The 23,998-nt window shown below is 38.6% G+C and overlaps 1 protein-coding gene across 11 annotated transcripts in view; it reads left to right on the forward strand.

Moving 5' to 3' along the window:
- Positions 1–2,422: 2,422 nt before the first annotated feature.
- ANKRD26 (ankyrin repeat domain containing 26) overlaps positions 2,423–23,998 on the forward strand; it is an 87,799-nt gene continuing 66,223 nt past the window's right edge. For 6 of the 11 annotated variants that reach the window (XM_046679357.1, XM_046679355.1, XM_046679356.1 and 3 more), the window contains exons 1-7: positions 2,423–2,791; positions 6,140–6,254; positions 6,417–6,590; positions 11,220–11,326; positions 12,628–12,765; positions 15,105–15,175; positions 23,205–23,238. In XM_046679357.1, coding sequence (XP_046535313.1) covers positions 2,517–2,791; positions 6,140–6,254; positions 6,417–6,590; positions 11,220–11,326; positions 12,628–12,765; positions 15,105–15,175; positions 23,205–23,238 — 914 coding nt within the window. In that variant the 5' untranslated portion in view covers positions 2,423–2,516. Of the gene's footprint in view, positions 2,792–6,139; positions 6,255–6,416; positions 6,591–11,219; positions 11,327–12,627; positions 12,766–15,104; positions 15,176–23,204; positions 23,239–23,998 lie in introns of those variants that run through there. The other 5 variants (XM_046679359.1, XM_046679364.1, XM_046679365.1 and 2 more) reach the window with 3 other exon arrangements.

Genomic DNA, 23,998 nt, shown 5'->3' on the forward strand with positions numbered 1-23,998 from the left:
CTCCTTGAGTACCTCTGGTCCACACAAAAACACTAGCGTCAACCAAAGCACTACAACGTACCTGGAGTCCTGGTGCGGTTCCTGCCTCCCCACAGCCTGGTAATGGCTTTGACCCTCATTCCCGGTTGCATCAGGGAATGTCAGAGTCTTCTCTCCAAATGTCGCTACATCCTTTATCGTTCTTATAAGTCACCCCGGGGAATACTGAGGAGACAAACAGGAGATGAAAGATAATTTTCTAGCTGGGCGACTGTAAGGGGTAAATGCTTGGTGATCATAGTTGAAACATTCACACCCAAACCATTTGGCCCAGCCCAGCTGGAGAGGCCTGAAGAATGGTGTTGTTGTTGTTGTTGTTCATTGCTCTTCCCCCGATGAAGACGCCCATCCTGGAACCAGCCACCTCCTCACAGGGCCCCCAGTGTTCGCCAGAGCTCTGCAGATGCATTCCAGCAGCAATTTCTGCTGAAAGTCCAGACACTCGGCTTCTGAGGTGTTATTTCCAAATAATTTATCAAACCATTCAATCTACAAAGAACAAAATGGCGTTAATGGCCTCTGAGGAATAAGTACTTAATGTCTATGGATTTGTCTTGCAGTAAAATATGGCTGCCAAACTTTGAAATTTTGCTGGTGCAACTTATGCAACAGTGATTTCTGTTACTTTTTATTTTGGTTAATTCTTGAAATCATTAACAAATGTGATAGGAACCTGGTGAGTTTTGGGTTAGCTGATTTTGTATTAGCTGTGTTTTGTGCCTGCTGCTCCTGTCTGCTTCACCCACAATACCAGGTATAGTCCAGCTGGAATTACTGGATCAAGTATTACATTAAAAGGAGTTTCCATATACACTCACCTATGTATACCAGTTTGTATGGAGTGTGGAGTCAACATATTTTGTCTTCCTAAGAAATGGTGGAATGGAAACACACTAGTTGCATACAGAGGAAGATGGAAACAAGAGGAAATGATTATTTAGATTTTAAGTCTGAAAGATCTTAAGGAATATGGGACAAGTGTAGGGTGCAGAGGCTTCATGACAATGAAGGTGATAAGATTACACAAGGTCAGTCTGATAAGAGTGGGAAGTAGATTTGAATAGATACAGGAAAGGAACAGAGAAAATATTCAGAGAAAACAAAAAAGTTAGATGTCCCTGTTAGTAGCTACTTACTGAAAAATTTAGCTAATAGGATTTGAAGAAAAATAGCCATATTATAGTTTTTTTTAAATTTTAGCAATCATCTATCTTACCCTTCAATAAAAATAGCCCATCTGTGTGCATTTTACTTAACTTATTCACCTGCATCACATCATTCTTCAGTATTACATCTTTCTGGTACAATGCTTACCATCTGCTTTACACCAGTATCTGCCAGAAACTGTCAACTTTTTCTCCTGTTACAACATTACAGTTTAAAAAAATCCTTCACTCTGGTTGTCAAATGAATACACAGATATCAAAGCAATAATCACTACAAACTATGTGTGTAGGCTTTACGTAAATGAAAAGAACTGCCAAAAGCTAATAAGAGACATAAAAAGAAGTTAAAATGATAGATTAGGGATGCAAGAAAAAGCAGACCATTCAATGGAACAGAATGGAAAACCCAGAAGAGAAAAAACATACCTGAGGATTTAATGTAAGGTAAAGCGGTATTTTAAACTAGGTGAGAAAAGATGGATTGGGACATTAGTCATTTTGTTAGAAAGCTCTTCAACATCACACCATGCTCCAGAAGAAATCTCGGATTGATTAAAGATTTAATTGGGGGGAAATGAAGGCCAAAAAAACCCCAAAACAAAAGTAAAGAAGACGTAAAGGTAAGGGTGGGCCAAAGGGGAGGGTTGAGAGGCATATGGAAACGCGTTTCATTTCATCCGGAGAATGCGCACTGGTTTCTCCCCTTCAGTCTGCACTTGACACACATGGCCACAGTCTCTGAAACCATGAAAGCAGCTTTCTGTTGTTGCATGTGCCAAACTCCATGGAACTGGCTGGGGCCCAGAGAGATGTGGAAGGGGAACAAACTGAGGGGTAAGGAGATTCAGAGAGAGTATTTTTATGGGAGTTTTCTGCCGGACGAGTCCTTCGGCATCCTGACTTTCCAAGCTACTCTAGTCCCAGTTATATGCAAAGATTGCTTTTCCACTGGGAACATCTAACTTTTGCAGACGTCCGGAAACACTGAGCCGACGCACACCGAAGACTGCAAGCGAACGGCGCGGCCAACAAGGGATCGCCGAGATTTGAGCCGCCTGGGCCATGCACATGCGCTCTGGGCACCCTTGGCCCCCCCAACTGGGTCTCTGTGCGCACGCGCAGTGACGGCATCTTCGGAGGCGCACATGCGCGCTTGTGTTTAGCGGCAGTTGCTGGGCTACAGTTGGCCTATGCTGAGAGATTCTAAACCGCAGAGTTTGGTGGCTGGGATGTTGTGGCGGGACCCGGCCAGCTTATCTATAGAACTGGTGTTGGGCTCAGGATGCAGCGAAAAGCGGAGGGGGAGGCGAGATGGCTCTGAAGCCCGTAGGGTCCGCGATGAAGAAGATTTTTGGCTTTCGGAGTAAAAAGGGCGAGTCCCCCCGGGCCTCCTCCGGCCGGAGGAGGGACAGCGCGGGCTTCGGTCGTGAGAGTAGCGATGGAGTCAACTCACGGCCCGGGTACCACATCCGAGACGAAGATCTCGGAAAGATCCACAAAGCTGCCAGCGTGGGCAACGTAGCGAAAGTGCAGCAGATTCTGTTGCTTGGCAAAAGTGGCTTGAATGACAGAGACAAGTTGAACAGGTAATAGGGACTGGGAGGCGGTGGCCGGGGCCGGCCTGGAGGAGGCGCGCGGACCTGGGAGAAGCGCGCACCTTCCCGGGCGCAGCCTGGGGGAGCCCAGCCCGCCTGTCGCCGGGGTCGCTCGGCTTCTTCCCTCCCGAGGCCCCGCAGCACCTGGGCCTGGAAACGTTCCCGGGGTCTAGCGCCCAGGCCGACTTTATGAGCAGCGGGAACACACACTTGAGCCGGTTTCGGACCCACTCACAATTCCCCTTATAGAGCACTTCACTGACAATTGCAAAGTGATTTAACTAAAAGTCAATAATAATAGACAATTAAGTATATACAGCACTTTATTTTTAACGTACACATTTTTATACCAAAATGTTAAACCAGAATGTTATGTAACATGTGGGATCCAGTAATTCCTGTAATAGAGCAACTTCTGGGCTAAAAATTCTTCTGGTAAAGTCCAATGTTCATTTTATTTCAGTGTACACCTCTGTATATATGTTCTTTACTGAAGGACCTTAGAAGGAAACTTTGAAGTGGAAAGATGCCTGTGTTCCTGAGTAGGAGGCCTCATTTCCTCAAAATCTCTGCTTCTCTGATATTTATCAATTTTACATAGACGAAATAAAAATATCATGGTTTTATAAGTTTTGAGTTACACATGCTACCTTTTATTGTGATGAAAGTAAGAAAATTTTGGTATAGTAGATGAGATTTACCCTTCTAGATATCCAAATATGCCACAAATTATTTAATAACAGCTGAAAAGAAAGATAAATAAATAGAACATGCCCAAAAACCCAAATACGTATTTGTAAGACTTTAGAATTTGATACTGGTGATGTTTTGTATTCGTACGAAAGGATGAGTTATTCACAAATGGTGGAGAAATACCTGCTAACTCTTTGGAGAAGATTAGCTAGATTTTTATCTCACAAAAATAAGTTCCAGATAGAACACAGATTAAAAATTTTAAATATACAAAGTGAGAAAAATACTAGAAGAAAACACAAATGCCTATTTATACATTTTTATGTTGTCAAAGACCTTCTGAGAATGACTTCAAAAGCAAGAGTTCTTAAGTTTGACTTAGCAGCATAAAGAATTAAAACCCTCTGTATATCAAAATAATACTATTAAAAGACAATGTACTTGCAAAATATTTACAGCATATTTATATCAGATAAAAAATATATCTTCATTAACAGAGAATTCTTTGAAATGAAGGGAAAAAAACTTTAATTTGAAATTGGGCAAAGTCCTTTTCTGCATATCTACAAGTGACTGGTGGGCATGAGGAAAAAATATTTAGTGTCCCTGGAAAGAAAAGGAATTTAAGTTAAAAGAAGAATGAAATATTGTTTTCCATCCACAAATTTGTCAGGATGAGTTTAAGTTAAACTTTAAATTGCTTTTGACTTTTTAATAGGCAATGTGATAATAAGTACCACATTTTAAAAATATGTATTCCCTTTATCCATCAATTCTGTTTATACTGAACTATCTTTAGGAAATTGAGGTATATAACATACAGTGTGTTAAGTTCACGCACTCTGCTTCGGCGGCCCAGGGTTCACAGGTTTGGATCCTGGGCACAGACCTAGCATCCCTTGTCAGGCCATGCTGTGGCAGCATCCCACATAAAATAGAGGAAAGGCTGGCACAGATGTTAGCTCAGTGACAATCTTCCTCAAGCAAAAAGAGGAAGATTGGCAACATACGTTAGCTCAAGGCCAATCTTCCTCACACACACACAAAAAATTAAGTCCTCCAACTGTGTTTGTCCATTCTTCAATCCATTTATTCATCATACAATCATACATACCCTGAATACCTGTTATATAGTGGGCATATTCTCTGCTCTCAGGACCCTTTCATCCTTAAAAACTTAATGCTGCCCATTCTGAGCAAATAGAGAAATTTAAAATGGAAGTATTAGGACCTAATCTCAGTTGATGCTTTCCCTCTCTTCTTTCAAACAAAAGCATCTCCGAAGGAAGGAAATTGTAAAAGATAACCTTTACTTGCCTTTTTGAAAGTTTATAATAGTATTGAATATTAATATTAATCATTGGAAATATCTGAGTTTCATACAATCCATAAATCTAAATATTGAATAAAACGAGCCATCCATAGTCACTTGAATCCTGAATTTCCTTTGACTTAAAGTTTCTTGAGAATTAAGAATTACTTTTTTAAAAATTCTTTTTTTGTTTTATGTTAGTCTTTTTTCCCCATAATACTTTTAACAACTAAAATTTATTTAAATGCCAACCATATGACTAGAACTGCAGTAGACATGTTGTATAGACCGTATTTCACTAACATAAGATGCTGTGGATTGTATGATACCCTACTATTTTATGTACCCATGAGAAATTTTTTAAAAGGCTGTCCATTGTAGTTGTATGACATTATGAATAATAAGTTGCATTCCAGTGTCAGAGATGTTAAAATGTGAGAAAATGAGCATCTTAGAATCATTGAGATACAGTGTTCTCTCTAATCCTTAAAACATATCTGCAAAGTACATATGATTGTATCATTTTACTTAATTGAAATTGTCTTTGTAGAGTAGTAGTAATAGTAATAATTACAATAATAGTATCTAACAGTTGTTGAGCTGTTATTGTGTTAGGAACTGTTCTAAACACTTTGCATAGATTCTCATTTAAGCATCACAACAGTGTCCTGTGAGATAAGTGCTATTTTTCTCCCCATTTTATTGATGAGGAAATTGAGGCATAGGAAGGCTAAGCGATAGCTAATAAGTGACACAGTTAAAGTAGGATTCAAACCCAAGGTGAGCTGAATCCAAAGGTCATGCTCTTTCTATTCAGATAGGCTGCTCTGCCATTAATGTGGTGAGTAATAAGACCTAATAAATATAGTCATCTCTTGGTATCCACAGAGGGATTGGTTCCAGGACCCCTGCAGATACCAAAATCCACACATGGTCAAGTCCCTAATGTAAAATGCTGTAGTTATTTGCATATAACCTATGCACATCCTCCCATATAATTTAAACCATCTCTAGATTACTTATAATACCTAATATAATGTAAGTGCTATGTAAATAGTTGTTATACTGTATTCTTTAGGAAATAATGCCAAGAAAAAAAGTCTGCGTGTTCTGTACAGACACAACCATCGTAGGCCTTTCCATCTGCAGTTGATTGAATCCACAGATGTGGATGGAACTCATGCACACAGGGCCGACTGTATTGTACTTTCTCCAGAAGAAAACTAAATATTTGTTTTAAAGGCTTTGAATAACAGGCTATTTAATGTTTACAATTACGTGACTACTTGTATGTTTTGAGATAGTGCGCCTGAAAAGTCCTCTCACTTTCATAGGACTGCTCTGCATTTGGCCTGTGCCAATGGCCATCCAGAAGTGGTAACTCTCCTAGTAGAGAGAAAATGCCAGCTTAACCTCTGTGACAGCGAAAACAGAACAGCTCTGATGAAGGTATGTAGTAGCCAACTATGTCAGGATGCGACAGAGTTGATTTAATTACTTAGAGTAAAAATGAATTTATCTCATTTAAATAGAACTAATTGGTTAAACCTGTGGAATGTTTATTCGGAATTCCTAGAATTTACAGTTTATTTCTTGGCATAATACCAACAGGCTATACAATGCCAGCAAGAGGAATGTGCAACTATTCTGCTAGAACATGGTGCCGATCCAGATGTTACAGACGTCGGTGGCAATACTGCCCTCCACTATGCTGCTCGTGGTGAGAATCTGTCAATAGCAGCAAAGCTGCTTTCATACAACGCAAATATCGAAGCAAGAAACAAGGTAGAGATCAACCAACTTTATTTATAAAACATTTGAAATACACAGTTTTTTTCTTTTTTAGCCACAAAACATTTTATTTACAATATATATCCTGAGTACTATACATTAGGCCCTGTCACAGTGGAAACAACTCCAAAGCTGGAGGGCCAGAGAAAGGTGGTGCCCACGGAAAGGGCAAAGCTTTGTCTCCCAGCCACCCTTCCGCTGCAGAAGGAACAACTTCCCGTTAGTGCCTGGGAGTGGTGGTAGGCTGAGAGCTCACAAGGGAGTGAAGGAAGGCCTAGGGGAGTGACGTGATGCTGGAGGCTGGCTGCTATGCAGGGGCTTAGGAAATGGCTCCTGCTGGGGATGAGTGAAAGGAGGAATGGAGACCCAGCAGCCAGCAGTGGGAGCTGGGTGAGTGCAAGTGGGAGGTGGCAGCAGCAGGACACAGGCCCTGGGCACTCCAGGACCCCAAGGTTCTAAAGATCAGGGTCAGGTCTTGTCTTGACATCCAGTAAGAGCATCTGCTTGTGCTGGTAGCCGCCCTGCCAGCCATGTGCCACCTTGGTGCCTCCCAGGTCAGAGAGTAGCTCCTGTTCAGCCTCATGTAGCTCCGTAGTGGGGTTGTAGCAGTACATGGGGAGCAGGTGATGGCAAAGCTGGTCTGCCCGCTTTTTCTTCTGGGCGTACATTACCTGCCACCACTGCAGCCCCAACAGGAACACTCTCGGTTGACATAGGTAGGGTCAGTTTTACATATTTGGAAGCACAAGCATTCCATGAATGAAAATACTTTGAAATAACTTAGTTGTCTAAGATTTCACTTTAAAAAATGATACTTCTAAAGAATCATTAAAGGGTACGGCTTTCCTTTATGCAATTATGGCAAATATTTGTGAAAACACTGAATTTGTTAAAGGCAAAATTTTTTTTCAGAATATATTTCCCCACACAATTGTTTCCGTAATTAGTGTAAAACAACACAGGAAAGCAAAATTTGCCTTAAAAATAGGCTTTTGTGGGTGCCGGCCCCATGGTCTAGTGGTTAAGTCCACATGCACCACTTCAGCGGCCCAGGGTTTCACGGGTTCTAATCCTGGGTGCCAGCATGGCACTGCTCATCAAGCCATGCTGAGGCGGCATCCCACACAGCACAACCAGAAGGGCCTACAACTAGAATATACAACTGTGTCCTGGGGGGCTTTGGGGAGAAGGAGGAAAAAAAAAAAAGAAGATTGGCAACTGATGTTAGCTCAGGTGCCGCTCTTTAAAAAAAAAATTCTAACTTGAGGCAATCAAAAAAAACAGGAAAATAGGCTTTTAAACTCAAACGAAACAAATACATTTTTCAATATAATAGAAATCTTGCTGCTGTTGACAAGTTCTATCAAAAAAAAGTGATTTCTATAGAAGTCATTCATCTCTGACCAAGGCCTGAGAAGGGAAGAGGGGAAAGGGAGAGCCGTCAGAAACCTGCAGGCCAATTCGGAGATCTGGCAAATGGGGGAAACAACAATAAGAGGTTTTTTGTTTTTGTTAGTTTTCTTCAGTTCATGTGTTTAGGCAAAGTGCTCTTCAATTTTCGGGGATAATAATTCTTAGTTTGGGAAAGAAAGAGGGGCGCTGGAACCTTGCCTTGAGATCAGTTTTAGGAGGACTCCGAGGAAACCAGGTTGGCAATGGATGCGGGTGAGGAAGTGGGAAACATGAGGGAGGAGCAGATAATTAACTGACCTCTTACCCGATTCTGGCAGAAACAGCCACTGAGATAAGAGTCTAAACTCTGCTCTCAAATCTAGAATGTCTTGCTGGGAAGTAAGGAGTTTATAAATGGTGAAATCAAGTTGCATTTTGAGTTTACTAGTCCCTGTTCCAGCCCTACTCAGGAAGGTTAAACACAGTTTGGGTAAGTGATTCTTCTCTCTTAACGCTTTTCTTGTTTTGGCCAAATTCTCAAATGATAGAGGGAATTGGGCACCTAGGTGAGAGATGAGACTGGTGATTGTCTTGTTCACAAGTTCTCAGCTAGAATTGTGCTGGTGAATCACACCCACCTGGGGAAGTTCAAGAACATTTACAGGCGAGGCTCTCCCCTGGTTTTCTGATTGAGTAAATCTAACAAGGCCTGAACACTTATATTTAGAAGTATTCTCGTGAGAGTCTGATACAGCTCTTGGTTAAGAACTACTGAATGGCTAAGTATAATGTGTAAATTCACAGATCTCAAAAATTTAGGAAATCTCTAGAAGAGTTGGAGTTTGATGGGTGCTGTTTCCTTCAGTTCTCTCCTTTCCAACAATATTAGCCTGACTTTCATTTGTTTCTACCTCTGTGATTGAGAAGTTAAAAGGAGTATTATTGGTGACATCTCTTGGCTTCGAGAATAAGCCCTTTTTCCTTCCATCCCGTCAGTCACTCACCGGCACTTGGAGAGTCTTTGGAAATTTGTTTATGAGTCATCTTAATAAGTAGAGTTCTACCCTTTAAGTATTTTGCATCTTTTGTTATCAGTCAGATCATGAGGTCAACAGATGTTTATTACGAGCAGGGTTTTCCTGATCGCAGAAATAGTAAATCATGCGCCTTCTTTTCAGCTGAAGCTGCGTGACAGACTGTCTTGGTATGTCTCTCACATTCATGGAGCCCTGCCGTAATCAGGGTGGCAGTTTTAAACATCACAAACCATGAAGTGATAACAGTCCAGATGGGAATTTTTTTCATAATTTAGTTTTAGCAGTCCTATAACTAATTATCCATTTGATTAACAATCTGAGAGAATTAAATACAAATAGATCATAGTTGTAATAAGTCTTGGAAAAATTCTCAAAGGGGATGTTATGAGTCTTAATAGCAATTTTTATTACATGTTGGGGCCCAATTTTTTTGTAAAACAAATTAAAGAATCCAAGATGTTTACCTAGAAATATTTACTTTATACACAACCATTTGGAAACAGCAAATATAAAAACACAAGTGGGCTGTAGAGTAAATGTGGCCTTGGATATGTTTAGTTTGCCTGCATAAATTGAGTCAACATTTACAATTGAGGAGACTCATGCGGAAATCTGGATTTCAAGCTTCTCTTCAAGAACCGCATCTGGTGCCCTGTGAGCCCACACTACTGTTTGGGGTGCCGTGCAGTGGCTCCCCCTCTCATCTGACGCACTTGGTCTCCAGTTTGCTGCCGTCCCTGCTTAGGCTCTTTATGGACTGGGTCACCTGCTCTGCCTCTGTAAGCATTTGAGTTTCCATGTCCTGTGTTTTTTTAATAAAGATTTCAAGATTTTTGAGGCAGTTAAAATTATAGGGTTTTTTTCCCTTATTTTATGTTAATCTCTTAAGAATGGGATTCATTTTCCAAATTAGAATTTATGATGGTTTTTTACAAAGCTTTATCTTTATATGGACTATAAATAATTGTATTCCCATTGGAATGTCTGTAAGCCTTGTGAGGTTAATCATGGTTAGAGCTGCATAGGTTATGTGTATTGCAGACAATATTATGTCTTCTCAGCATTGTTCCTGAAAAATGCAAGTGACTTAGTAGCTTTCATTATGCTAAAAATAATCCGTATAGATCAGTTATTAGAATTTTTATTGATAAGCCATTTTTATTTCTGATTTATATTTTGCCAAAAATATAAAATAATTTTGGGTAACGATTAAAATGGAAACCAGAATAAAAACAGATTTAAAAAAGCAGATATACATTAGGGCCCCAGGATTATCATTATAATTGAGAATAAAATTTCATATTAAACTTTCTAACAGTTAAGATAAATACCTCTCATCTTATAATAAGAGAAAACCCATGGACTGTTTAGTATAAGCAGTCAAAGGTCATAAGCCCGTCTCTTTTAGTTCAGCGCTCATTTCCTTAGGGACGCATGTGGAGCAGGAGTGCCTGCTGTTGGCATCTGGGATCCTGATACCATTGATAGGAGAGAATCAAGCAAGTCTGTACCACCTGGAGAAATCCTTCACCTTTACTGGAAAGCTCTCAGAGCTGTATCCCTGAGACTAGTTTCTCAGATGTTAGTGTTTGCCTCAAAAAAGTATTGTCACATGGGGATTAAGCAAATTTAGAGAGATTTCTTTAGTACTAGACATATAATGCAGCTTTGTAATATTTCTCCAACATAGATGATCATAGAATCTTTCTGTTCGGGCACAGTACTTCTGGGAAGTACATATTCTGTGAATATAATTTAGGAAACACTACTCCAGAGACCATCATTTAGGTTATTAATTGACAAAAATTCCTTAAAGCATTTACTGCTGTTTTAGAGTTTGTAGATAGGGAAAGAATAGCCCCTGCGCTCAGGAACCTCTTGGTTTAGATGGTGAGCAATGAAATAACTACAGTGTGCGTGATAAACACTGTGATGGAAGCGAAGACTCTTGGAACCAGCAAATGTTGGCAGTGGGTTTGGGAGAATGACTTTGCAGTCAGTCTGGGGAAGAGGCGGAGGAGGGCATCTTAAAGAGAAGGAGCCGCAGGGGAGCACAGCGGGGGAGGGGCAGGGACTGCTTTGTATTTGCTTTCTTCGATAGATGTTTAAGTCCAGAGGACCTTTTATCAGTTTTCAAATGCACTTTAGAAATACATAATTTTGTAAATTATAAATTGTTTCTGCTGTTTTACAGGATGACCTCACACCACTTTTACTTGCAGTAAGTGAAAATAAACAGCAAATGGTGGAATTTTTAGTAAAGCAAGAAGCAAATATACATGCAGTCGATAAGATGAAAAGGTACAGTAGTTCTTTTTTTTTTTAAACCTTAGTATTGTTCTAAAGTGGTAACAATCACTCAAGTCAGAAAGGTTGAATTCATAAGAGGATTAACTTATGTAGTGAAAAATATCAACACATCATCAGTTGTGTAGAAAAGCAATTATTCTGACTGGGTAACATGAACAGTATTTAGCAGGATTCATGTTCCTTTATAATACTGGCTGATGTCGTTTGCAATCTGATTTTTTGGTCGTATGATTTTTTATTACCTAAAGGGGTTTCATATTTGTTTTATAAAATATAGACTAACTTTTAGTTTACTTTATGACGCAATATTGAAGTTCTTAACCCTTTTATAGTATTTTTTAACCTCTACTTCATATATATTTTTCCTTAAAAGATGCATGTTAAACATAAGTAGAAATTGATTTTGTCTTTTGGATGACTCTTTGCTTTAAATTTCTTTCTTTGAAGACTGTTGATGTTGTTAGGTTATTCCTAAGTGACTATTAATTGCCATTACCAGATACTATGGGCTCATCAGTTTTTATCCTTTTTCATTTCTAGTATATTTTGATATTTTTATTTTTAGTTGGTATGGGTAGGAGGAAGAAAGATAGCTTTAACTGAATAAACTTTTCCTCTAATGAAGACAAGTCACAGGTGGGTGATAAAGAGAAAAGAGATGGGCTTGAGATTCACCTAAGACTGGGTTTAATTCCTAGCTTTCCTACTTGCTAGATGTAAGTAGGGACCTTGGGAACTCTATTCATCATCACCAAATGCTTCCTGATATGAAAAGGAGGATAATAGTCTATCTTTCAAGAGTGATTGTGTGTAAGATGATATATACAGCATTTAATTTAGTGCCTAGCACATGCTTACCAGCATCGTTAACTGCAACCATGACTATTATTATTACCATTAGTATTATTGCTTTAAGCCTGCAAATAGCTTTTACTTACCTGACCTGTAGCTGACTTTGAGGTATAATATATATGTCACACTAAGGAAGAAATGGGGAATTATTCATTTAAATCATCACCTGTTTCAGATAAGTGACCTCTGCATAGTTTCTTGTCCATCAAAGGACTTTAAATTAGCAGCTTCTATTACGTAATATCCAAGTGGAATAAGAGGCTTCCTTTTTGTCTCTTCATTTTAGCCTTGTAGGTAATTTACAAAGATGAACACTTGAGCATGTAAATGGTCAATTCTGCACAGACAGGCAAGATATTAACTTGGTAGTCTATCAAATTAGCTGCTTAAATAACTTAATTAAAATTCCTAAGGGTGAAGTTATCTCTCTGTTATTTTAGAACAGCCCTCATGCTTGCTGTAAATTATGAATCAACAAATATAGTCAGGCTTCTTCTTCAGCAAGGTATTGATGTCTTTTCTCAAGATATCTATGGATGGACTGCAGAAGAATATGCTCTTGTTAGTGGTTTTGCTATGTAAGTGTTTACATTCAAATGCTAGTTATCACTAAACTGGGGTTAAGATAATTTAACTGTTACTTCTTATGTAGCAGGTATGATTTCATAGTTTGGTTCAGGCATTGTTGGAATGGCAGTGAATTAGTCCACGTTATCAGCCAGAAACCAAGCAAAAGGCTAGACTAGTTAGAAGTAGCAATGGGCGCAGGATTCTTTATCTCTCAGGACTTTGCAGACTTCAATCCTTAGGGATCCTAATGTTAATTCATTTCATTCCAAGTATAACCCCCATGCATGAAGTACAATTGTGTCGTGTCTGTGATTTTTCTAACTTGTTATTTGGGTCTTAAAATATTCAGTTTTGTAGAAAATCCTGTACTTTTTCCCAGGGGCTATCTCCTGTACTCTTCCTTGAATTTTCCAGGAACCTAAAGGGTTCCTTAAGTCTGAGAAGGACAATCCTCTGTCATAAGTCAGATGGAGGGAAAAGAGGACATTCTAATCATTCTCCTGTTTCCATTGATTCTATTGCTGCCGGCTTGCTATTGAAACTGGTCCTGTAGTCTGGTCATGATTGACCTTTGCTCCTAGGGTGCCTTTGCTGATGGAGATCCCCCTGTATTCATGGTGATCCAGATTTAGACTTTTTTTTAAGTTAAAGGGCATATTCTTGTATGCTCAGGCACTGTTCCACACCCCCACACCCCGTCCTGGCAGCTGGGCCTCCTTGCTTTAGCTACACTTATCCTTCCCACCACACTCAAAAACCCTATGTCCAGCCCACATCTTAGGCCAGAACTTCAGGATGAGTTACCCTTGGAGGCTCTTGTTTGACTTTTCTGCTAGCAGTTGTTAGTTGGGCCCATTCTAAGCTGTCAGAGAAGTTCAAATGATGCTGCAGGAAGAGATCAGACTTTCCTTTCTCCTTTGTTACCAGATCTGAACGCCAAGGCTGCTTTATCTCCTGAGGAGCACCTTTTCTTAGGTTGTGGAAGGTCCCCTATCATCCTTCCCAGAGTAGCGGGTACCAACTTGCCTGAGATCCCATAATTAAGATTGGCCCATCAAGTGATCTGTTTTCCATAATAATGAAACTCTCCCAAGTGACTTATATCTACCTCAAGTTTGAAAATATTTTCAGATTCTGCCTCACAAGGAAGCCAGTCAACAGAAATCTCAGAATCTAAAGTAGGTTAGTTGGCATTGGGAGAGCTAAGACCCATCCATGACTCATCAGTATCCATGTGTAAAAGTACAGTTATAGGGGCTTGCCCCGTGGCCGAGTGGTTAACTTAGCATGCTCTGCTTTGGTGGCCCAGGGTTTTGCCGGTTCAGATCCTATACGCGGACATGGCACTGCTCATCAGGCCATGCTGAGGCAGCGTCCCACATAGCACAACCAGTAGGACCTACAGAATATGTACTGGGTGGCGGGAAAGAAGAAGAAGAAAAAAAAAGATAAAAGTCGGGTTATGTCTTCCAAGTCAGTTGGAGATGAACATGGAGATTAAGCATCATTCTAACAAAGATCTGCCGCTTCAGAGTTTGAGTAGAGAGAGGAGGAGTAGTTGTAGTCCAAGCCAGGTCTTGACTTCCATGAGTTTTCTGCCCTTGGTGTGATGAACTGTAGAAGCATAGGACAATTATGTTATGTAATTTCACGAGGTCATATATTTATAAGTAAATTTAGTTACAAGTTATATAATAGCTGAGATGCCCTGAATTACAAACCACAGAGAAAGAATAGCTAATAACCAATTAATAACATCTTCTGAAAACTGCAGCATTTGAATGTTAGAACATATGAAAAAACACACATTGGGTTTTATTTGGAATTCCAACATAGTTCCAACAATAAATTTCAAGAACCCATTGGTTCACTATTGCTGTGAGCATTTTTTGGAGGGAAGTATAGTATCTCCTCAAATGCTCCTAATGACCTTGTGAAATAAGGCAATAAGAGCCCTGCTTTGTAGAGAAGACTTTGAGCCAAAGAAAAGCAACAGGAACAGGAAAAGAAAGAAAATTTGTCCGGGAACAAATAGCTGTTGGTTATGGGGCTAGAATTTCTTCTGCATTCAAGACAGTTTCCCTTATGTCAGGCTAACTCTAGTTACTTTACTAAGCTATACTTCCCTCAATTCATGACTGCTTCACTTTACTTTTTTTTTCCTCTTTAATTATGTGCTAAATAAAAAGTTTATAGAACTTACAAATTTGAACTATATGGGATAATTAAATTTTGATATTAGCTCTGATATTTTCTGAGATACTCTAAGATTTTAATATATTTGGTGAATGTTTTTCTTATCAGTATTAAAATAGTAATATTATTTATCACATTTTTTTACACATAGCAATCGCCAACTAATTTCTGAACATAAAGAAGAAAAGAGACCTAAAACTTGTTCACAAAATAGCAATCCAGGTAAGATTTCTGATAGTGAATTACTCTTGGTGGTTCTACCATAGGTAAAGAAAGGAAGAGTAAAGAAGTTTTGATACTGAAAGAGCAATGGAAAAATCCAGTGTGTAAATTGCATGTGTATTTTTTCTTGATTTCTTTCTTAATAGTCTAGTATTCAGAATTATTTAAGAAGTTAATTGTAGGTAATTTAAAATCTGAGACAGTGTTGTCTGAAAAGAAATTCATTTATTTAATTATGGCTCCTAAAATCTTATATGATAACTTTGTCTAAATAAAAAAATTTCTAGTATGATGTGTGTTTTCTCTATTATCACATAATAGCAAATTGAACTGGTTATAAAAATTGATCTTAAATTTTTATGACAAATAGATTACATTTAGTAAATGATTATTAATTATATGGTGATTTATCTCACTAAAAAAATAGCTATCTTTAAAACCGGGAACTCAACCATACCTTCTTGGTACTATCAATAAATGGCAAACAATAAGAACCACAAAACTTAGCCAGTGTGCAGCAATACCAATAAGAGAATTTCTTTTAAAGATACCTACTCATAGGACAGAAAAGCAATGCCTTGTTGAGGAGGAGAGGTTATTTTACATAGTGTTATACCAACAAGGTCTCTCTGTTATCAACTTCATTCTTCATAAGTCAAAACAGAATGAAATGTGTTGACTTTATTAGAACAAGATGTTTTCTTCCGTTTGTTGGATAATTGTCATGACACTATTATTTTGTTAGAATAAGATGTTCTATTGCTGTGGTCAAAAGATTATTGTAATAAATATTCAAATAGCCCAACTCTGGACTCAACAAATTATAATAAAAGTACAAAAATGTTTCACAATAACAGAAATGCTGTGTGCTCCCTGGATGTGGCACCTAGTGCCTGGCACACTGAACTGTATGAGGACACCTTGAACTTTGTAGGCCTTTATCCAAGACCTTCTGTAGAACTTGGTTTTGCAAGTTACGGGACACAAAGATGGAATAGATGCAATACAGTTTGGTCTTTAAGGCGCTCATTCTAGAATAGAATTGTCCCTGCTTAATTTCTGTCTAAATTCTCCTCTAGAAGCTTATCATAGTTCTTGTCACTTTTATTATTTACTTTATTCAATGCTTACTATGTGCCAGAGCCCACTAGGATCTTATAGTTGTCATTATTTATTATTTTTTTCTTGGTGATTAATATGTGCCAGACACTTTAATTCCATGCTGAGGAATTAGAGTTTCTAAAAAGTGAGTAGGATTTAATTGCCAGGAAGAGGCAGCAGGGCGATGTTTAGCAGGAGGAACCTATCCAGATTACATGTTTAGCAGAAGGAACAGCAATGAAAAGGCTAAGAGAGGTGAGTGAACTTTGCAGGATTAATGAGCAGTTCAATTTTGCTGGTGCAAAAAGTGTGCTATAGGAGTGGTTGGGAATGAGGTGCAAGCTTATGAAAGCCTTTTTAGTACTGTAGAAAGGAGTGGAGTGGATCTTATCCTGTAGACCTTGGGAAATTTATCAGTTAGAATGCTTTTAGCTACGAATAATAGGTGACCTAACTAACAGTGGCTAACATAATAGGAACCAGGGTTGCTTTGGTGGTTCAGTGGTGTCATCAGAATCCCAGTTTTTGTCCCTCTCTCAGCTTTGGCATTCTTTTGTTTGTATTTTCTTTCCTCATCTGCTAATTAGCAACAGCCCCGAGCACCGTATTTTCATATGATAATATCCAAAGACTGGGAGAGCTGCTTTACGTGATTCTTTTAAATAGGAAGAAAACTCAGAAGCTTGCAGTAGACTTCCCCAGCATTTTATTGGCTGGACTGCATCACTTGCTCATTCTAAACCAGTAACTAGTATAGGAAATGTAATTACTGTTGTTAGCTTAGATTAATCATCTCTTTTTGCAGCTGGGCAGAGGCCTCTTTCTTTGTGTATTGGGACAATAAATATACAAATAAAAGTTGTGGTTCTCCAGCACGAATGAAGAATAAGGAATGGCTGTTGGGTAGAGAGCCAGCCAGATTTGCAGCAGGGAGTCATTGGAGAATTTTGAGCAGAAGAGTAATGAGATTAGATTTGATATTAGGACACTGCTTATGGGATGAAGCAGAGATCAGCAGGCTTTTTCTGGAAAAGACCAGATAGGAAGTATTTTAGGCTATGTGGTCTCTCTCCTTTCTACTTAACCCTGCCACTGTAGTATGAAAGCAGTCCTAGACAATTCGTAAGCACATAGGCCTGCCTGTGCCCCAATAACACGATTTACAAAACCAGATGGCAGGTTGGATTTGGCCTGTGGGCCATCATTTGCTGACCCCTTGTGTAGAGGATGGATAGAAGGAAGCCATGTACGAGACTGGGAGACAAAGGAGGCTTTTCTTCCTTGAACTAGTATCAGTCCATTATGAAGTTTTCACCCATCCATGGTGGAGTAAAAGTCAAGAAGCTCAATTTATTCAATTTAAAATATTGTCTTTTTCTAGGCATTATGTCTTTCTCAAAATTTTTTTATTCATTTAAGAAATTATAATAATACTTAGGTTTTTGTTTGTTTTTCCTGTGAAAGCCATCAGTTAAGAGCCCATGTTTCATTATGGCTGTAGCAGTGGAAGTAAAAAGTGAAGACAGAAAAGAGGTGCAGTTCATATGATTTAGTGAATATTGCATGTGGAAAATTAGGGGAGAGAAAGAAATACAAGGTGATTCATAGGTTTCCAGGTTGTGCGCTAGCATTTGCATTGAACGTGAAGAATGAGTAGGACTTTGTCACTTGCACAGAGAAGAGCAGCAGGTCAACAGGGAAGACCAACTTTATTTCAGTTCATGTTGAGTTTGATGGAATAGCCATGTAGGATATTTTCAGTAATTGGATAAGTGGCTCATAGGAGTTTCTAGCTAGAGATAGAGCTCTGAGGTGGGAGATGCAAATTTGAAATTATCTGATTATAATTATTGGACAAAGTCATAGATCTGAAGGAGCTTGTCCCTGAGGGAGAACATGTAGAGTAAGAAGAAGGCCAGTGACAAAACCCTGGGAATACCAGTGTTTAAGGAGTGGAGAGAGGAGGAGGAGTTAGTAAAGAAGACTGGGACGTGGCTAGAGAAAAGTAGGAGAGGAATTAGAGGAAGTGATGCTGCAAAAATAAAGCAAATGAGAACTTCAAGAGGGAGTATCAATTGTATCAAGTAAAATTACTGAAAAGAAGGTTGGATTTAACTTTTAAAAGCTTTTTGCTGTTAACTTTTTCAAAAGAACAATTTTAGAGTTATGAGGTCTACTGTTTACATGATTGATACTTCTGATGTTCAAATATGGAAAACACATCACATCTCCAAAGTCCTACCTATTTTTTTGTAATGGCACCACCTACCCACACAGGGTCAGGGAAAGTTGGCATAGACTGGTGAGTGCACTTGCCAACATTTTTCCAGAATTGTCAAAAGTAGGAGTCAAGTGTGAGGAAAAGGATTGTCTTTCTTACCTGCTTCTTGTGGAAATACTTGAGTTTTTCTCAAGTCCTTCATCAGCTCCCTGGGTGAATACTGAAACAAAAATCTGGCAGCAACAACTGGAAACCACTGTTAGATCCTAGCTCTGATATGGAATCATGTCATAGACATGTTTTGACAGAGTTTTAAATTTTGATCAGAAATAGTTTACAGACCAGCAGTTTGGAAAAACTACATCTTTTAAATATTTTATTGCAGAAGACTAATATAATACCAAGGTGAAAATATAAGGTGATATGCTGAATATACTAGTTCTCAATAGTTTGGGAGTTCTAATGATGTCAGTAAAAAAGTCAGTACCTGACTATTTTTGTTAGTGCTGCCTCTCTTGATTCTCTTTATTTGCCGCCTTCTAATATCTCTGCTTTTACTGCTGCCTTCTGAATTTCATCTCTAAGGAAAATTGTCTTGGAATTGACAGTTGTTAGAATGTATTTCTAACATGTGTATGTTTGAAAGATCTGTATGTCTCCTTTAAGGTAACTGGGTACTTAACCTAAAGTTTATCTCATATTGTGTTAGTGGATTTTTTTTTGAAGAAGAAGATGATTAGCCCTTGAGCTAACATCTGCCACCAATCCTCCTCTTTTTGCTGAGGAAGATTGGCCCTGAGCTAACATCCATGCCCATCTTCCTCAACTTTATACATGGAATGCCTGCCACAGCATGGCTCGACAACCAGTGCATAGGTCTGCACCCAGGATCTGAACTGCCAAATCCCAGGCTGCCAAAGCAGAATGTGCGAACTTACTGCTGTGCCACCAGGTGGGCCCCTCTGTTAGTTTCTTATGCTAAACTTCTTTATATCTGTACCACAGTGACACTGTTAACTGATGATAGTCTGCCAAGATTTAAAAGTGTCTCTGATATTATACTGTCAAATATAAATTAAGTTTTGTCTGGCATAGTTTTAATTTGAAGTGCATTTTTTTTGTTGTTGTTAGTGCCATTGATTCCAGCGACCCTGTGTACAGCAGGCAGAACCCTGCCCGGTCTTTTTATGCCGTCCTCTCACTTTCCAGTGCTATACCAGACAGTGCTCTGCTCCTGTTCCTAGGGTTTTAATGGCCAATTATTTCAGAAGTGGGTGGCCAGGTCCTTCTTCCTAGTCTGTCTTAGTCTAGAAGCTCCACTGAAACCTGTCCACCGTGGATGACCTTACTGGTATTTGAAATACCGGTGGCAGAGCTTTCAGCGTCACAGCAACACGCAGCCATCACAATGTGATGGCTGATGAACAAGTGGTGTGGTTCCCTCACTGGAAATGAGCCCAGGCAGAGGCAATGAGAACACCGAATCTTAACCTCTTAGACCACCAGGGCTGGCTGAAATGCTTTTATGGTGTTATATATTTTTTTAGAAATTGATAATCTGTGGCTAAATTAGAATATGTGGTCAGTTAAGATTTACCACACTTTTTAACTTTCTATGTATAAGATAACTTACTCCCCCCCCCCAAATTAGTTAAAAGTTCTCTTGATCCTTAATGATCAAATCCACTGTTTTCATGTTGGAGTGGATAACTCGTCCTACATTTTGGATGCAATTTTTTTTACTTTTTGACTTGTTCTGTCAACAACTGCATTGAATAGTGAGCTATATTTTTAGTTTTTTGAGAAATTAAGAAAAAAATTAGAGATAAATAAAAAGAAATCTACAATCAGTAGTGTCTTATTATACTATATATGATAGGTGTATATTTTTCTATAATTATTCCAGGTACCTGCTTGATTCATAACTATTATAAAAAGAAGTTAAACCTTGCTTAGTTGGAGAAAATTGTTTGATCTTTTCATTTTCTTTATAGGAACTTTCATACTATAGAGTATATTGTCAGTCATCAGGATTCTGTGTTTTCTATTCAGATTAAAATAGGGTTGTTGCTTGTTTGACGTTATTTTCTGACATCATTTCATTTATCCCTTTTATGCCTTTATTTAAATGGATATAGAAATACAGGAATCTCCAAGGCAAATATCAAGAAAAACAGATTGAAGGAAAGATATTCTGTGAAATAACCTTCTGACTGTAATCGTGTATAACACATTAACCCAAATAATAAAAATTTCACATAATGCAGTTGTGTCAGAGGTTCCCCAAACCACGCCCAGCTTTGATTATTCACTAGAATAACTCACAGGACTCAGCATCCAGTTGTACTCATGCCTGTGATTTATTACAGTGAAAGCAAAATCAGTAAAAAGAAAAGATATATGGAGCAGAGTCTGGAGGAAACCAGGCACAAGCTTCTAGGAGTCCTCTCCCTCTGGAGTTACCAGGATGTGCTGAATGCCTCCAGCATCAGATGTGACAACACACAGGAACTGTTGTCTGTGGGACCAAAGTCTCATTAGAGACTCAGTACTCGAGGTTTTTATTGCATGCTAGTCACCTAGGCATCCTCTCCCTAGCATGTACCAGAATTCCAGATTTCCCAAAGGACGGCAGCTGTTCAGCATAAACAGCATTGTTTGTACGAACAGTTTAGGCACAATGTACCACTCTTACCAGTTAGGGAATGGTGGGAACACTCCCCAAATCCAGGTTCCCAGACACCAACCAGGGGCCAGCCATTCAAGATGGACTTTGTAAGGACAGCAGTCTCAGTCTTCCTAATGAAATCTTTTCTGCACAGCAGTTATAGCCTTGATTTAGTTTTTGGTGTGTCTTAAAATTTTATTTTAATACCAAGTAATATGGTGATATAACATGGTACTGGTTTCGGTTGCATCATCCATATTAAATTGCAGTGCTGGTTACTTTTTTGACTTGGTGAATATTTAACAGATATTTGTACATAAATTACTGTGGCAATATTAGGTAATTATAATCTGTCCTTTTTATCTGATTAATCTTTTAGTATAATTCTTAGATAAAATAAGCATAATAATTTCTGATTTAAAATTAGAATAAAATTGTCTTAATTATATGGATGATCCAGTTTTGCTTCATATTGTGCTAAACCTCTATTGATAATTATACAACAAGATATTCAGTCATATTCATCAATTATTTTCTTACCTGAGTAGACAATTAAAATGATTTGCTTTATGTGTTTCATACTTCAGTTGGGGGAATAATACCCGTATTCTGTTACTTTGATCTTTATCTTGATTTTCAAGGTGACTGTGTCTTGAAAATAGCATTTATATATTAATATATGAGAATAGCAGGTTCAGTGATACCTTTTTCCCTTTTAAATTAGTAAGCCTTATTTTTAGAGTAGTTTTAAGTTCACAGCAAAACTGAGTGGAAAGTACAGAGAGTTCCTATATACCCATGTTCCCATACACGCACAGCATCCCCCATTGTCAACATCCTGCACCACAGTGGTACATTTATTACAACTGATGAACCTACGTTGACTCATCATTGTCACCCAAAGTCCATAGTTTACATTAGGGTTCAGTCTTGGTGTTGTACATTTTATGGGTTTTGACAAATGTATGGTGACATGTATCCACCATTGTAGTATTATACAGAATAATGTCACTGTCCTAAAAATCCTCTGTGCTCTGCCTCTTCGTCCCTCCCTTCTCCTTAACCCTTGACAGTCATTGATGTTTTTACTGTCTGCATAGTTTTGCCTTTTCCTGAATGTTGTATAGTTGAAATCACACAGTGGCTATCTTTTTGAATGTTTAAAAAATTAAAATTCCAAGATAATTGAATGTAGTCATTCAAGATGTTCTTTGTCCTTTGTTGGGTTTTTTGTTGTTGATCATCAGCATGGGATCTGGTGACATGTGCCTTTCAAGCTGAAAAAGCATGGTATTTATAGACATTTGCCACATTATGGGGACGATTGAGAAAAATGACATTAACATACCATTAACTGTTTGGACCATCCTGCTCTAAGAGGTAGGTCTGGATAGACTCCCTAGCAATGGAAGGAGACAATCTCAAGAGGTTATACTTTATAAAACTGGAATCACAAAGTCCTTCATACTTATCTTGCAACTGGAAGTAAAGGGCAGAGAGAATGTTTCCTGTGTTTTGCCATGCTGCAAAGTACAGAGCCTGTAGACTGAGCTTGCTTGTGACAGGATGTTTCATCCTAAACTGGATAGTCTCAACCAAATAGCTAGAGAGATTGTGTTGTGTCACAGCAAAATAAGTTTACTCCCTTCTAACTGCTCCTAGTGCCGGAAGTCCAGAAAAATCATGCTGTTTAAGTTTGACATTGTCAATTTGTGATAATGATTCCCTAAAACAATTTTCTGAGAGTCCAGTAGGGTTTAGTTAGGATTATGGTCATTGTAAATAGCAGTTTACTTGCAGTATCAAATTTTGATAAATCTGATTCTTCTTTTCTTGAATTTGATATATATAAAGGAGGGGAAGTAAGAGTTCCTAATGCATTGATTGCCTACCAATGGTGTAATTAATATTCACTCTAGTGTAGTCTCCAGGTGCGGTCCCAAAGGAATGCTTTCTAACAAAGCATCAGTCTTATACTTTTACGATTCTGTATTTTTCTCTTGTTGATTTAAAATGTGTTTTACTTTTTTCTTGAATAGTGGATGAGAGTTCTGAAGAATACTCTTTAAGCAGGTAGGATTTTATGGATTTTTAAAAATTATTTGTTAACTAGGGGAATACAGAGAAAAGCAACTAGCATTTATTGAGTCTTTTACTCTGGGCTAGACACTATATCTTTGCTTGACATTGGTTATCTCATGGAGTCTTCACAATAGCTTTGCAATGTAGCTGTGCTGTTTTAGTCTACTTTTTATTAATTAGGCACCTGTGGTTCAGGGAGGTTGAATAATCAGCCCGTGATTCCATAGTTAACAAGTGACTGACCCGTTAGCCTGCCTGGCTCTGCAGTCCATCCTCTTGTCCCTCAGCGTAGCTTGGCAGGTACCTGTGCAGCACTGGGATCAAGAGATAGATCCCAATCAGATCAACTCAGAAAGTCAGATTTCGTTACGTGTTAACATTAACTCTGATCTAGACCTTCCCTAAGAAACTCGGTTTGTCCAAGTATTTGTCCTAATGTATTTGAAGTAGTGACTAGTACCTTGTTTTCACCATGAGAGGTAAGCTATGGCCACAGCACCATAGGTTTCACATAAGCAAGACCTAATCAGGCAAGTCTTAGGTATAATGAGATCTACTCTTCTTGAGATGAATTATTTTTCTGTAAGGGAAGAATATCTACATATAGACCATATTACGTTCATTAAATTCAGCATCTATTTAGAGAATATTTCTAAATGATTTCTCTACTTACTGCTTTCCGGTCTGGTTTTCCCTTGAGGCTAATACCCTTGCCTAGTTTTGTGAAGTTTTTCTTTTTTCCTAGAGTCTT

This window comes from Equus quagga, chromosome 12 (assembly GCF_021613505.1).
Source record: "Equus quagga isolate Etosha38 chromosome 12, UCLA_HA_Equagga_1.0, whole genome shotgun sequence".
Lineage (NCBI taxonomy): Eukaryota > Metazoa > Chordata > Mammalia > Perissodactyla > Equidae > Equus > Equus quagga.